We start from the raw sequence: 15860 nt of genomic DNA, 5'->3' as shown, positions 1-15860 counted from the left end.
GCTACCTGTGACCATAACCTTGAACTTGAATTCCAGACTTGAATGACCAGTATTTGATACTCAGACCCAGACACTCACTCTGGTAAAATGCAAACTCCCGTCTCTGTATAAAGAGGAAGACCCCAGAGCAGTGGCTGGGTTTGGTTGCACTGGTTTGAGTGATGGTCCCACTCTGTTTCCTGTGACAGGTTCCCATTCACCAGAATTGTAAGGAGCTTCTCAGCATCCGGGCTGAACTGCAGAAAAAGGTCGAGGAGCTTCAGCGTGAGGTCAGCAACCTGGCGATCTCGTCGTCCTCCGAGAGAGCATCTCCCACACACTCCGTGTCTCCTGTGCAGACGACTGTCTGACGCACCTGCCGTTGCAGCACCCTGGTCAGCCGGTACTCAGTCATTCGTGTAAACCACTAGCAAGACTGTAATATTTACTTGAAAGCTGTAAATACAGTTTCTGTTTTTGTACAAGTGTATTTGTGTGTGCAATACTTTGCTGCCTATGTTTATGTTCTGTAAGCCTCTGTGTGGATGGCCCTGGTGCATTACCACTTCATTACCCTGAAGCCAAGACCTTCCCCACAGAGTGCTACTGTACAGTCCAGCCTCAACTCTTGGCAAATTTTGGCCAGTAAAGTCTCAGAGGTGCTTGGGGTGGGAGAGTACATCTGATGGTCAAGGGACCACAGTGCCAAGCTTCTTCACCAGTCACAACTGTCTTTTAAACTCCCCAATAACACGTTTCCAACATTGGTTTCCCGACATGAAACCTGACTCACGAATTGTATCGCAATTCACAAAAGAGTTCCACTTTTGTTTGTTGGATAGGTAACGTTACTATTAATATTTTATCGATCTTAATAAAGTGTATATATTTTTATATAGTGCCCATAGATTAATCTCATTATTGCAAATAAATTCAAACACTTTTCAAGTGTTAATGAAGACAATATGTAATGAATGTTAATGAAGTTAATGAAGACAATATGTAAGATGTACTCTTTGTAATACTCTGTCTCACTGATGACTAAAATGTGGTTAAGACAGGTTTAAGTCAATTTGCCAGAGCATCATTGTCCATTATTTAAGTGAGGATTTAGGCAGAGAGTGGTAAATCTGTGGAATTCATTGCCACAGACAGTGAGGCCAAGTCATTGGGTAGATTTAAAGCAGAGGTTGACAGGTTCTTGATTAGTAGGGGTATTAAAGGTTACGGGCAGAAAGCAAGAGAATGGAGTTGAGGGGGATAATAGATCAGCCATGATGGAATGGCACAACAGACTTGATGGCCTGAATGGACTAATTCTGCTCCTATGTCTTATGGATTTGTTATTTTTTCTAAATGGGTATGTGCCATCTCTTTTGAGATAATAGAACTAAAATTCGGATGCTGAGGTTTGTCAAGACTGACACATCATTGGAGACTTGGATTATTTAAACTTGATGATTTCAGCAATTTCGTACAAAACGGTTTTCAAAAAATCACAGGTTTGATTGAAACCAGCAAAAAGTCTTCAATTTATAATTGATGTAAAATGTATTTTTCATTATTTGATTTGGTAAATAATTGCATTGTTTCAGTAAATCTGGTCAATTCTGTTTTCACAATATTTTTATGACCGATTTCTAATTGTCTTTCAATAATTTAACCAGAGGCCAATAATAATTGATTATTTTAACCACACGTCCAAAGTTGTCACACTTTCCAAATCATTTTAACCAATATTAGCTAAATGAGCCAGATATTTCAATAACTAGTAATCTATTTTTGTTCTTCATATGGTCTGCTCCACAGATTGGCAAAGGCTACACAAAAGCTGTTGCCATTGGATTAGTAGAGTCTTCTTTGTAACATTGGACAAACATTTGCTCATTTTTACATTCTTGTGGTTTTTGCACTTTAGTTGTCTGCATCTTGTTGTCAAAGAAAACTCACAATCTCACTGCCAGTCGGTGGGCCAAATGGCCTAATTCTGCTCCTATATCGTATGATCTGTGGTCTAATTTTGCCATAACTGTATATTTTTTTGAGTTGGATAAATAAGCTGTTTTCATTTCTGGTTGCTCCATTATCGGAAGAATTTGGAAGCTTTGGAGAGGGTGCAGAGAAGGTTTACCAGGATTGGATTACGAGCTTTTCTCCTTGGAGGATGGGAGGAGTACAAGACAGAGTGGCCAGTCAGTGCATTTATCCCAAGGGGGAAATGGCTAATACGAGGGGGCGTAGTTTTAAGATGACTGGAGGAAAGTATAGGGGATGTCAGAGGTAGGTTTTTACACAGTGTGGTGGGTGTGTGAAAAGCCCTGCCAGGGAGATGGTAGAGACGGACACATTCGGGATATTTAACAGAGTCTTAGGGAGGCACATGGATGAGAGCTGTGTGGGAGGGAAGAGTTAGCTTGATTTTGGGGAAGGTTAAAGGGTTAGCATTATATTGTGAGTTGAAGGGCCTGTGTTGTGCTGTAACATTCTATGCTCTATGTAGTTACTTTGGAAGGTTTTAAAAATCAATTAAATTTTAAACAGCTTAACAGCCAGAACGTTTTAATAGTTACAAATTCATGTAACCTTTACTGATGATGAGTTCCTTCAGTAGAGAATGTTAGATAAATATAAATACTAAAAGTATTTGCTATTAATGCATGTTAAATGGTACAAGCAGCATCTGCTCCCTGAGGTACAAGAGATTCTGGATAACACATACAAATTGCTGGCAGAACTCAGCAGGTCAGGCAGCATCTATGCTGGTGGGAAACGAACAGTCAACGTTTCAATCCTGATAAAAGGCCTGAGCCCAAAAAACGTCAACAGTTCCTTTCCCTCCGTAGATTCTGCCTGACCTGCTGAGTCCCTTGTTTGTGTGGGTTGTCCCCGGAGGTAGATATTTTGAAAATAAATGCTGCACTGTTGTGAGGAGTTGCGAAGTTCTCACTGGTACCCAGGTCCGTATTTATCTACATCTCGAATGGTGATCTGTCTAGTGCTGTTTGTGGGATTGTGCTCCTTACAAATATTTCCCTGTGCCCACAAATCATTGAGTATTCACTTGGTATGAAAGTGCTCTGAGATACATATCTCAAATGATTTGAAGGTGACAAATCATCGGAGCGATCTATACAGCAAAATACACACAGCAATTGTGCAATGTCTTTAAAAAAAGAAATAATAGGACTCCTTTTACTACAAGCGACCAAATTATTTGAAATTAAGAGCAATTAGAGATGATATTTATCTACAAGTTTATTGAGTAATTTTCAGTTTGGTTACAGTTTGATCACCATGGCACAAAGTTACAGTGAGTGTGGTGATTCTATCATTCAATACAGCCAAAGACACACAAGACAGCTGTACTCTAACCATAAAGTAAGCATCTGTAGAACAGTCAGACTTTGAGAGACAGATCTCAACCTGGTTTGTTAAACTTCTTGACTTTACTGCATTAGCCTGTGGAAAAATTCAATAAACTTCCTGGTGTATTTATACAATGTTTCCTTTTTATTTAAAAGACTAAAATGGTTCAAAGTATTTGAATACCCATTTATTTCACAGGATTGTTAAACATCAACTGTGCCTCCAAGCTGAAAGTTTGTCCGTGATTTGTGTGAGTTTTTCCTCATCTTGTTCTTCCATCCTAGTACAACCATCCCAATGGCAAACAGCTGTCATTTGAAACCTCTCTGTCCGTTAATTATTTTGGTGGACAAGTGGCAAATCATAGCTGTGTAAGAAGTTGTGGAACAGCTGATACTGCTTAAATCTCCATCATTCCATCTAGCTATCTTCTGTGTCTTTCTTTGTCTTGTTTTCCATGACTTCAGAGTCAGTTAACAAGAGTGTGAAATCAGATGGGCTGGAGGCATCTATGTGACTCAGAGAAACACTCTGCATTTCAAAGTAACAGAACATCAAACCATGGCCATTTCATTGTAAGCCAATGTTTTTCTGGAATCCCCGTTGAAGACTTTGAAATTAAGCTTTTGGCCCATTCACAGGAATAATCAGAATAAAACAAGGATTCCCAACCTGGGGTCCAAGGAGCCCTGGGTTTAATGACCTAAAAGAAGTTGGGAACCCCTGGTTTAAACCAGTTGCAGCCCTTCTCATGGCATTCATGTTATTATCTGGTGGTTCACGTTAACCATTCGGTCTGAGCCAACGTGGGTGTGTTTGCCATCAATACTGCTCCCTGCCTCAGAATTTCTGAAAAGATCCCAATTTCTACTGCCAAAGTGCTTGCCTTGTGGTTAGTAGGGGCTTCCCTGTGTACAGTGCTGATCAGTACCACAACAAATAATATTTCAGTGGCACTTCTGACTTGTAAAACATCTCTATGATGGAGTGTTATTTTGTAACACCAAAACACAGGGTACTCTTAGAAGTGTTCAAAGAGGTAGGGTGAGACTAGAATTAGAGTTCTAGTCTCGCCCATGGGTGAAGGGTGAAATGTTTAAGGGAAACACAAGGGGGAGCTTCTTGAGTCACACGGTGACGAGAGTGTGGAACGAGCTGCCAGCAGAAGTGAATACAGATTTGATTTCAATATTTAAGAGGTTTGTATAAGTACATGGATGTGAGGGGTTTGGAGGTCTATGGTCCAGCTGCAGAACATTGGGGCAAGGCAGAATAATAGTTTGGCACAGACTAGATGGGCCAAAGGGTCTGTTTCAATGCTGTGGTGCTCTGTGACTCTAGGTAGGTTTCAAGAACCATCCTAAAAGGTGGAAGAAGCAGAAAGGAGGGTATTCCAGAATTCTGCTCCCTAGACAGAGCAAAGGCCAGCTGTTCAGAGTTGGAATGGTACCAGGAGCAGACTCAATGGGCTGAATGGCCTAATTCTGCTCCTTTGTCTTGTGGTCGATGTCTTATGGAAAATGGTGGTTGGTAAAAGATCACAGCTGGAGGAACACAGAGACTGAGGTGAGACATGTTTAAAGACTGCTGCTTACATCCACACGTTTCAACATGGGGACGTGCCTTGAGTCTCTTCTCTGGTCATAGTACACAATTTGCTGCAAACTGTCCCCAAGTGCTGTAGCTATGTTCATATATCTGCAGTCTCATTGGACTCCAGAATTCAAAATGGATACAATTCAATACAAACAATCAAGCCCACAGTAACATCAAATCCACACTAATACAGTTACATTGTAATGTCCAACCCAAAAATTATTTTCTTAACCATTCTTTATCCTCTTCAGAAGTGTGAGTTGAAAAGAAAAAAATGTTTGAAGGTGTGATCTATGTCAGCCAAGTGAAACACTGGTATTTTTTTCCCTGGAAGACCTAAGCTATCAACTAATCAAGAACTTCTACTAACAAAGATTCGTAATCAATATAACAAAATATACACAATTCCTTAAGAGTTTTAAGAATAATTAAAGTCTATGAATGTGGAACTACCATTGTATCTTACATATAGTAGGGCTGTAATGTTGTATAAAGCCCTTTTATAAAGCCTGGTTCAAAGGCTTATGATGTGGCTAAATTCAATGCCTTATATAAACTTTAAGCCTATTTTTTTTATAAAGCAAGACTTGCCCAGGTTTTTGGATTTAATCAAACCCTTTGAATTACAAAATGATCAGATTGTGCTCTATTAAGACTGCAGCCAAAAATACGACTGCAGAGATAAATTTGGTCTTACCAAAGAGTTATGAAGGATACTTTAAGTTGGAAAATTTGTCATTCATTGTCAATGCCAAACACTGGGAATTGTGCTGCTCATCTCTCTGCATTTGTTCCATCAAAGTTATAGATGATTTTATTCCCCTAGAGATTTTGAAATAATAGGGTAAATATTCATAGCTAACAGGAAAGATTGAAAAGGTGGCTAAGAAGCATACAGGATAAGACCATGGCCCATTTGTGATAGAACATGTTCCTGTATTTATTCCACATGATAAATCACGTGAGGCATGCCCTGTTCTCATGGCTACCGTCAGGAAGGAGGTACAGGAAACTGAAGGCACACACTCAGTGATTCAGGATCAGCTTCCCCTCTGCCATCTGAATGGACATTCTACCTCACTACTTTTTAAAGATTTCCATTTTTGCACTACTCATTTAAATTATTTAATATGTATATACTTACTGTAATTGACTGTTTTTTCCCCTCTATTATCCTGTACTGCATTGTACTGCTGCTGCAAAGACAACAAATTTCATGACATATGCCACTGATACTAAGCCTGGTCCTGATTCCAAGCTGGCAACACACACACACAATGCCATAGGAACTCAGCAGGCCAGGCAGCATCTATGGAAGAGTAATCTGTTGACGTTTCGAGTCGACTGTATACTCTTTCCATAGATGGTGCCTGACCTGCTGAGTTCCTCCAGCATTTTGTGTGTGTTGCTTGGATTTCCAGCATCCCCTCTGCAGATTTTCTCGTTTGGGAGCTGTTAACTTATTTAATGTGACAACTTACGATTCTGATTTGTTCTAGATGAATGAACAGGAGAGCTTTCAATGCATAATTTTTCATAAGTTCTATTGTATTTCTTTATTTTCCTGTAAATGCCTTGAAGAAAATGCATCTCAAGGTAGCATACTGATATTATATTTCATTAACATCTAACCTAATATGACCTACCATTAATTTGGAGAACAGAGGCAGATCTAATTGTGGCATTTAAAGAAGGGTGAGTACTTAAAAGAAAAATGAATTACAGGGTTTACAATGGAAAGAGATTGGGGGAGTGGAATTAATGGGACCGTAAAGAGCCAATGTGAGCTGGATAGACTAATCTACCCTACTGTAACCCCCTCATGACTCTCTGAAATTACTACCACTGCCCTTGGTCTCATTTTCTCCAGCCTTGAGGAATATGTTCTCTCTATCTTTTCTCCACTCTTTAAAGGAAAACTACTCTCCATCGACTCTGCACTCTTTAAAGCCTTAAGCTTCCAACGTCTCTCTGTCACACAACTATTGATCGCTTACCAGTTTCTCCAGCTTTACTGCAGTGTTGCAGGCACTGATAAATCTTCCCCATAATGAAGCAGAGGGAAGAATACATAATAAGCTGAGACGCTGCTCTACTGTTACAGCTCAGAATCTGCTGCACTCCATATGGAAAAGGTCTAAATTAACCCGCAGTAACTTCTTGCATCAACTGAATAGCCTGCCTGCCTGCCTTTTGCCTGTATTAATGTCTGGGAGGCTGTTAAATGGCTCGCTTCTAGAATGTGCTTTACAACAGAGTTTTTTTTTAAACAAGTGGTTTAGTCAAAGTAAATTTATTTTCAAAGTACATATATGTCACCATAGCTTGAGATGCATCTATAGGAAAATAATAAAATACTATGCAACATACAAAATGATGGAGGAAATTAGGAAAGGAATAAAGAGTTGACATTTGGGGAGTCCTGAAGAAGGGTCTCGGCCTTTAATATTGACTGTTTATTCCTTTTCATAGATACTGCTTGACCTGCTGAGTTCCTCCAGTGTTTTGTATGTGTTACTCTGGATTTCCAGGATCTCTTGTGTTAGGAATTTATGGAAAACTATCGATAAAAAAGCACGCCTGTTAGTTGATAACACGGTTGAAAGTACAACTCAGAATCTTCAGTTGTTGCATTAAAGTTAACAGCTCAGTTTTGTGTGATTTGCTGTTTGTAAGCGTCCATAGTTAAGGCTGGTTTCCCAGCAGGTGGGAGATCTAACGCAATTCTCCAGAAGCAATGGCAGTGAAGGCCACTCACACGGTCCTGGTGGCTTCAGCCAGTTTTCTGAGGAACCCCCATGAGGATGTGTTTGTGTTCAGCCTCCAGGTGATCCTACCTGAGGTGTGTGGAAGTCAGGCAGGGTTCTTGCTTCTGACAGTTATCTGGTGATTCCTGCTTCAAATGTGACATGGAGATATTGTGTGCGGCTCTTAGAAGAAGAGTGCATACTTTACCTTCATTAAAGTTATACACATCCTAGATAAGCTCAAACAAAACAAAACTGCTGGAGGAACTCAGTAATTCAGGAATCGTCTATGGAGGGAAATGGACAGCAGAGGTTTTGTGCTAAAATCTTTAGATGCCTGTCCATTTCCCTCCAGCGATGCGGCCTGGCCCACTGAGTTCCTCAAATTATTTGCTTTCTTTTACCTGCCTCTGAATAAGTAAGTTTCACCCCACCAGGTTCCCCTTAAATATTTAAACTTTCCTCCTTCTACTTCTATGACTTCTACTTCCAGTCACACCCAACCTCAGTGGAAAAAGCCTGCTTGCATTTACCCCATCTATACCCCTCATAATTTTGTATACCTCTATCAAATCTCCCGTCATTCTCCTACACTCCAGGGAACAAAGTCCTAACCTATTCAACTTTTCCCTGTGGACCCTTCAGTTCTTTCCAAGGGTTAAAATCTGTACCTTGACTATCGTTTTAACCAAAACTTTGATCACATGGAGGTCTAGCTCTAAATAAACAACCTTGTTCTGAATAGTAAACTTAATGACAACCCTACAAGTTAAAAGCTTTGTTGTACTGCATGCTTTTTGAGATAATGTTTCAGAGAAAACAGATGACAAACAATTGAAGTGTTGCTGTCAATGCAGGGAACTTGGCCACTTGGTATTCATCCCACAGCTCTGCTGCCTACAATATGCAGTGCACCGGCAAGAGTAACTGGCTCCACGGAGCTACAAATGAGATGGGGAGGCTCTGTGAACGTCCCACTCCTCTCAGCAAACAGCTCGACATGGGGAGTGCGATTTTCAAGCATTCGCTTTGTTCTGACTGGGGCACCCGAAGCGGGTGTTATCCGGGGGTGGCGGGGTGGGAGGGGTGGTGTTTGGAAATTAACTTTAAGGCGGAAATGTAAAGGCAATCTTACTTTTGGGGAGTTACAGTTTTACTAAAACACTGACGGTTACAGGATCCGATATCAACTTGCTTGTAAGGTAAAGGACACTGTTTATCTAAGAGTAGACAATACAAAAAACAGTCATCTGTTATGATTCCTGTCAGGCTGGGCACTGTATGAATTAGGCTACTCATGTCATGGGTTAAGGGTGACCTGTTTGAGGGGAACTTCTTCACTCAGGGTGGTGAGACTGTGGAACAAGCTGCCATTGGAAGCCGTGGATGTGGGCTTGATTTCAACATTTAAGAGAAATTTGGATAATTACATGGATGGGAGGGGCATGGAGGGCTTATTTATTTATTTTTAAATTTTTTTTATTGAGGTACAGCGTGGGATAGGCCCTTCCAGCCCTTTGAGCCACACCGCCCAGCGACCCTCAATTTAACACGAGCCTAATCACGAGACAATTTACAAAGACCAATTAACCTACCAACCGGTACGTCTTTGGATTGTGGGAGGAAACCTAGATGGTCATGGGTAGAAAGTACAAACTCTTTACAGGCAGGGATTGAACCCGGGTCATCTATGGCATAAAACGCTGCGCGAACCACCAAGCTATCTGCCGCCAAATTATGATCTGGGTGCAACACTTCAATTGTTTACCATCTGCTTGCTCTATTTGAAATGTACCCAACGGTGTTGTTAATTTGTTCTGTAGGTTTGGCATGGACTAGATGGGCCGAAAGTGACAAAGGTCTCAAACTACTGGCCACCGAAGGCCGTGGATGCCATCTTGATTGGTATTTGGAATTCACTGTCACACACTGCTGTGGAGACCAAGTCATTGGGTATGTTTAAAGCAGGTTCTTGATTAGTCAGGGCATCGAAGGTTATGGGGAGAAGGCAGGTGAATACGGTTGAGAGGGATAATCTAAGTTCAACACTACGTTTAGGAACAGCTTCTTCCCGTTCACCATCAGATTTCTGAATGGACAGTGAACCCATGAACACTGCCTCGCTCTTTTTGCTCTCTCTTTGCACTACTTATTGAATTCAATTTTAACAATATGTACATTGGATTCTGGTTAATTGGGCCAATGGTCAGTCAGACAGCCACTTATTTGGGACAGTTCTTAAGGGACAAAAGCTGACCAAGAAAATTGCGGGGATTCCCTTCATTTGTTTAGGGCACCATGCCGCTTAATTGGGGCAGGGAACTCTTGCTGAACAGGCTTGAACTAGTGTCAGTCACGAGGACTTGTGTGGCCTTTAGAATACACCACACTTACAGCAAACAGTTTTCAATAGCATCAGCTACATGTGTTCAAAAGTCAGTGCTTTCTGTCATTGATAGTGGAAATTAAGCAGCAAGACAATTCAGAACCATTTTCAGGCTCGGTTTCAAGTATTGAGGCTCGGAGATGCCAGAAATGGCTGGGCATGAAAATGAAACAATTTCACTACTTCCACAAGTTAGGAATTATGAAGAATTGGAAGGTATGGACAATGAAAGTGAAGATTCAGAGGATGCAGTCATCTAAAGCACTGTATGAAAGCAGTCCATTATCTGCTCTAGGTGTCTGCACTGATTTAGTTCAATGCCTACACTGGATGAATTCCTCCCTCGATAACTATTAAGAACTAATACACAATTTTATAGTACTATTGGTAGAGTTCTAGTTTGTTCTTACTTCATTTAAATATATAATTTGTTATTCAGTTTGTCTTTTTTATAACTTTTTAACTAAATTTCCATGAAACATTAGCTAATTGGGGCAGCCGCTTGAATGGACCAAAATGTACTGGTCCTGATGTGTCCCAATTAACCAGTTCCACTGTATTTCTTTTTGTGATTATATTTTTATCTATTGCACTGCCCTGCTGCAGCAAAGTAACAAATTTCACGGCACACGTCAGTGATAATAAACTTGCTTCTGGAATCAGCCATAATGGAGAGGCAGAACAGACTCGATGGGTTGAATGGCCTAATCCTTATGGTTTTATTGTTAGCTCTAAATCTGAGATTGCTATTTTATTGCTAAGCAAAGGTATGGAGGACAAAGACAGGTACGCAGGGATCAGTCACAAATGAGGCATTGCCTCATTGAATGAGAAGAGATGAGGGAATAAGTGGCCTATTCTCACCCTATGTTCCTGTTTTGTACTCTGTGGGATCGTTAGCACAGCAGTGCCTTTTAGCGACAACTTTGCACGTGCCCTTAAGTATTTTCCTTTAAATTGGCAACACCGTTTTTAAATTGGCAAACATCCCCCCTCCCAAAAAAAATGTAAATATGATAGCTGCAGAAAGTGTAGGAGAAATCAGAATTAACGTAGATTGTCTCTCTAACAAAACTCAAGGGGAACACACAGCAGCAGGTTCAAGTCTTTACACATGATAAATTGTGTGCTCGTATTTGCACAGTGTGGTGGTTTATGTCCTTTGGTGGTGGGAACTGATTGATATTCACATCGAATGCAGCAGGCTGTGATCCAGGCTAATTGCCCAACCACTCACAGAGTAAGTGCTGAACACAGTCTTTTGGAAAATATATACACAAGGAAACTGCTTTCTGCATTGCTCTTCTGAAGGTGCACCCTATCAGTCATGTAAAATTTGAAGCAATAATTCAGGCAGAGGTTATTATTGCAGGATTTAGCAGACAGATGCAGCGTTTGCACTATCTGTTGGTATTTAGTGTGCAGTTTGCAATCGGTGGCAGCTCCTGACTATTGCTTGTAAAGTTCAGCTTTCGATGGCCTGATCTCAATATCTGAGATGAGGGGAGGACTCGGGGTTTACACATGGAACGTTTCACCGCTCTTGTTCATTGAGTTCACTTTCAGCTGCTTTCCCCCAGAACCTGAGGTCAAAATGTCTAATACCATTATCTTATTTTGCACAGAGAACTGTGTGTGTGTGTGTGTGGGGAACACGCTACCAGGGGTGGTGGCGGAGACATTAGAGGCATTTAAGAGACTCTTAGATAGGCACATGGATAATAGGAAAATGGAGGGCTATGTAGGAGGGAGGGGCTAGATTGACCTTAAAGTAGGTAATAAGGCCAGCATAACAGTCTAGACCAAAAGGCTTGTTCTGTGCTGTAACGTTCTATGTTCTAGAAGGCATATGTTTAAGGCGAGAAGGGGCAAGTTCAAAGGAGGGGTGCGGAATAAGTTATAGAGTGGTGGGTGCCAGGGATGTTGGTGGAGGCACATACAACAATTGCCTCTTAGAGGCTCTTAGGCATATTCTTTCATATACGAAACATTGTAAAATGTTTTGAAGGACAGGCTGGTGCCTGGAACGACTACATCATTTGTTTATTTCAGTCACCATCTCTGATATATGTAAACCAATGCAAGATGTTCATTTGAATGGTACCCCTTCACATTCACCCTCTTCCCTGCTACTGCATCAATTAATGTTAGCATTTTATAAAACATCAGAAAGAAATCTTTAAACTACATGCTTTAAGTGAGCCGCAAATCTTGCTGAGTTTCTCCAATCCAAGTCACTTTCCCATTGTCCATTACTTCTAATGTGGAACCTACACCAATACTGTACATAGTCTACCTACTAATTCATACCTAGTCTAACACAGATGCAAATGACCTATTGAAGGCTTTAAGTAACAACTTTCCATTTTACTTTAAATAAATTAAGAAAAGACAGATTTTAAACAGAGGTTGGTCTCCAGGTAAAGGCTGTTGCTTTCAACACGGAGATCTAGACCGGATTTGCATTATCTGCTGCCGGCTTCTCTGGCTGTGACTCCAGGAGGCTCCTCTCAGCTGCAGCAAAGTTCAACCAAAACAGAGCATACAGATCACGGTGAACAGGGCAGGCACGTCCAGAGAAACAAAGCCTAATTGTATCCCACACCCTTGCACCCCCTTACCCACTTTTTCAATAATGAGCCCATTGTACATTGTAACTGGGATCAACCCATTCTGATTAAATCATCTGCTCCCTTGTTGAGTCTGTAATCCGCATGTGGAATTGCTGCTTTAGTCCCCGTATACTTGTATTTTATCGTAGTTGCTGAGATTATTGTGGTTTATTGCAACAGCATACTAGGATCAGAGATCACCGTCTGTAACCTTGATTTCTTCCATCTACTTTCCCCGGATAAACAGTCAAGCCTACTGAGACTGCTAGCCAATTTGGATGTGCCTTGTAAACCTCTGCTGGCCCAGAGTTACTTTCATTAAATTTCAGTCAAACCACTTATCTTAAAATCAATTGGTAGACTTGAGTGATGATAGGTCACTGATCTGAAATATTAATTGTTTCCTTCTACACTGATGCTACCTGACCTGCTGAATAGTTGCAGTATTTGCTATTTAAGTATTCCAGAATATTTTGCTGAAGTGTTTTTTTTAGGTTGGTGGTCCTGTTTGAATCTTTTCCTCCATAGGAAATCCCACTGAGGTTGGGTGGGACTACAGCTGGAGGTCATGGGTTAAGGGTGAAAGGTGAACATGAGAAGGTACTTCTCCACTTAGAGAGTCGTGCGAGTGTGGAACGAGCTTCCAGCGCAAGTGGTGCTCAAATTCCACGTTTAAGAGAAGTTTGGATAGGTACGTGGATAAGAGGAATACTGAGGGCTATGGTCTGGGACTAGGCAGTTTAAATGGTTCAGCACAAACTAGATGGGCCAGAGGGCCTGTTTCTGAGCTGTACTTTTCCATGCCTCTAAAAAGGAATCTACCATGAATTTAAAACTGTGTGCACACTCAGTTTTGTAATGCAACTACTCTTCATCCTGTGTTGCTGGTGTGAAATCCTTTGCTTATCTTCAGAACTCCATCGCTACCATAGACAAATATCCACTGAGGCTCTTGGCCAAATCACTGCTCATGGAGGATGGTGGAGCTGTGGATCGTGTAGAAGCTGTCATAGGTTACAACAGGAACTTGACAGGATTCAGAATTGGGCTGAGAAGTGGCAGATGGAGTTCAATCTGAAAAGCTGTGAAGGCAGAATACAGGATCAATGGGAGGGGCACTGTTGACGAACAGAGGGATCTTGGGGTCCAAGTCCACAGGTCCCCTGAAACTGCAGCAGAAGTTGATAGTGGTTAAGAAGGCATAAGGTGTGTTGGCCTTCATTACTCTGGGGATTGAGTTCAAGACCAATGAGGTAATGTTGTGGTTTTATAAAGCTGTAGTTAGACCACATTAAGGAGTATTGTGCTCAGTTGTGGTTGCTTCATAGGAAGCTGGTGGAGGGGGAGTTGATGAGAAAGTGGGGAGAATAAAATGGGATTCATGTAGGGTTAGGGTTTATGGGATGTCCATGCAGGGGTTGCACCTCTGGTGAAGGGCCTTGTCATGTCCAATCTGGAACAGCTCACTGGCTTTTGGTCCCCACCACTCAGCTCTCACCTGTGGCTCCAAGTGGCTGCTTGCATGGGACAGCAGCCACACCCTGGTACAATACTTCAACAGGAGGGTAGGTGGAGGGCCTGATATTCCAGTGAGATAGGGACATGCCTGTCCTAGCGTGCAAGTTAGCTCCGGTGCACGAGACCAACAGTGAGATCCAACCCCAGGAAGGCAGTTCTGCAACGTTTCATGGAGAGTGAAAGGAATGATAAGGCACTGAAGAAGTCATGGTCATTGATTGCAACCAAGGAAGACCCCAGTTGTGAAGACTATTCGTACCACTGGGAAGGAGTGAAACTGCCCCACTGCAATGGCTTTTCCATGTTTAAAGACTCCCAAACAGGTTTCCTGTCATCATTGGACACGATGGATAATCACCACCAATGTAGAATTAGTGTGAAATGGGTGGTTGATGGTCAGTATGGAGATAGTGGGTTGAACGACTTGTTTTCAGGCCGCTTGGCTTTATAACAATCCTTACATTCAAATATACTTAGATCCATCAGTGTAGACTTTTGTCCTTCGAGGCAAACTGAGCAGAACTTGGAGCAACTCAGCAGCTCAGGTAGCATTTGTGGAGGCGAAGGAATGTTCAACGTTCCAGGTTGAGCCCTTGCATCAGGACTGAGAGTGTAGAAGGAAGATAGCCAGTACAGAGAGTTGAGAGCAACATTTAGAGAACTTAGGTCTTGGTTTCTCAGTCTGTTCACCAATTGTTTTGACTGAACAGACACAAGTAAATTTGGTAAGAGCAAGGGAGGTAATTGCTTTGGAGTTTTAGGATTACTGGGCTAGAGGACTATGAATTATTTATAAAGAAACCAAGTCACCAGTTCCTGTCTGAGCAAGGTTTTCACTCACTCATTGAAGGGTAGGTCAGAGGAGGAACAGACCACAGCAATTCAACGTGCACAGAATAACAGCTGTGGGCTGTACGAGTGTGGTGATCTACATATACCTGTCTGGACACCCCCCCCCCACCCTGCTGATGGCTCCTGTGGCTCCTCCCACGGACCCTGGTATAAAGGCGATTGGAGCCTGAGCCCTGCCCTCAGTCTCCAGTGTGGTGGTCAATTGCTGCTTGTTCTTTCTTCCAGCCAATAAAAGCCTATATCTTGCCTCATGTCTCGGAGAGTTATTGATGGTGCATCAACGAGGCTATCTCAGATTACAGATGTTTAAAGCATGAAGTCAAACCAACCAAGACTCCATCAGAAAAATAAAACAATAAGTATTGATGAAAATGAGCTTAAAAATAAAAATGGACATGCAAGGAAAGATCCAGAACCTGCAGATGACCAGAAGGAGAAGGAAAGGTCCAAGAAAGGATGAAACTCTTCATTGGCTGAATGAGATGTTCAGATGTTCCCTGTAAGCAGGTAGTAATTTCATTACAATAGTCGTAACATTCATTTAATTAGATGTTAGATAATATGGGACACAAGAAATATAACAGTATGAACCAGTGATCAGTTTTGGTTGCATCATTACGGGAAGAATATGGAAGCTTTAGAGAGGGTGCAGAGGAGATTTACCAGGCTACTGTCTGGATTAGAGGAGCGTGTCTTATGAGGAAAGGTTGAGCAAGCTAAGGCTTTTCTCTCTGGAGCAAATGAGGATGAAATGTGACTTGATAGAGTTGTATAAGCCGAGAAGAAGCAATAGATAGAATGGAC

The 15860-nt window shown here is 41.6% G+C and overlaps 2 protein-coding genes across 7 annotated transcripts in view; one reads left to right on the top strand and one right to left on the bottom strand.

The window, feature by feature from the left end:
* The window catches only part of LOC140734179 (phosphatidylinositol-3-phosphate phosphatase MTMR1-like), a 57155-nt gene extending 56282 nt beyond the window's left edge, over window positions 1-873 (top strand). For all 3 annotated transcript variants that reach the window (XM_073057822.1, XM_073057819.1, XM_073057821.1), the window contains one exon: window positions 189-873. In XM_073057822.1, coding sequence (XP_072913923.1) covers window positions 189-350 — 162 coding nt within the window. In that variant the 3' untranslated portion in view covers window positions 351-873. The remainder of the gene's footprint in view (window positions 1-188) is intronic.
* Window positions 874-3221: 2348 nt separating this feature from the next.
* cd99l2 (CD99 molecule-like 2) overlaps window positions 3222-15860 on the bottom strand; it is a 227591-nt gene continuing 214952 nt past the window's right edge. For 3 of the 4 annotated variants that reach the window (XM_073057826.1, XM_073057823.1, XM_073057824.1), the window contains one exon: window positions 3222-12588. In XM_073057826.1, the coding sequence (XP_072913927.1) occupies window positions 12524-12588 (65 nt within the window). In that variant the 3' untranslated portion in view covers window positions 3222-12523. Of the gene's footprint in view, window positions 15554-15860 lie in introns of all 4 variants that reach the window. The other variant, XM_073057825.1, reaches the window with a different exon arrangement.

The sequence above is a fragment of the Hemitrygon akajei genome, chromosome 10, assembly GCF_048418815.1.
Source record: "Hemitrygon akajei chromosome 10, sHemAka1.3, whole genome shotgun sequence".
NCBI classification, from domain to species: domain Eukaryota; kingdom Metazoa; phylum Chordata; class Chondrichthyes; order Myliobatiformes; family Dasyatidae; genus Hemitrygon; species Hemitrygon akajei.
The sequence above is the reverse complement of the archived record's forward strand: the minus strand, read 5'-3'. Positions and strand labels throughout refer to the sequence as shown.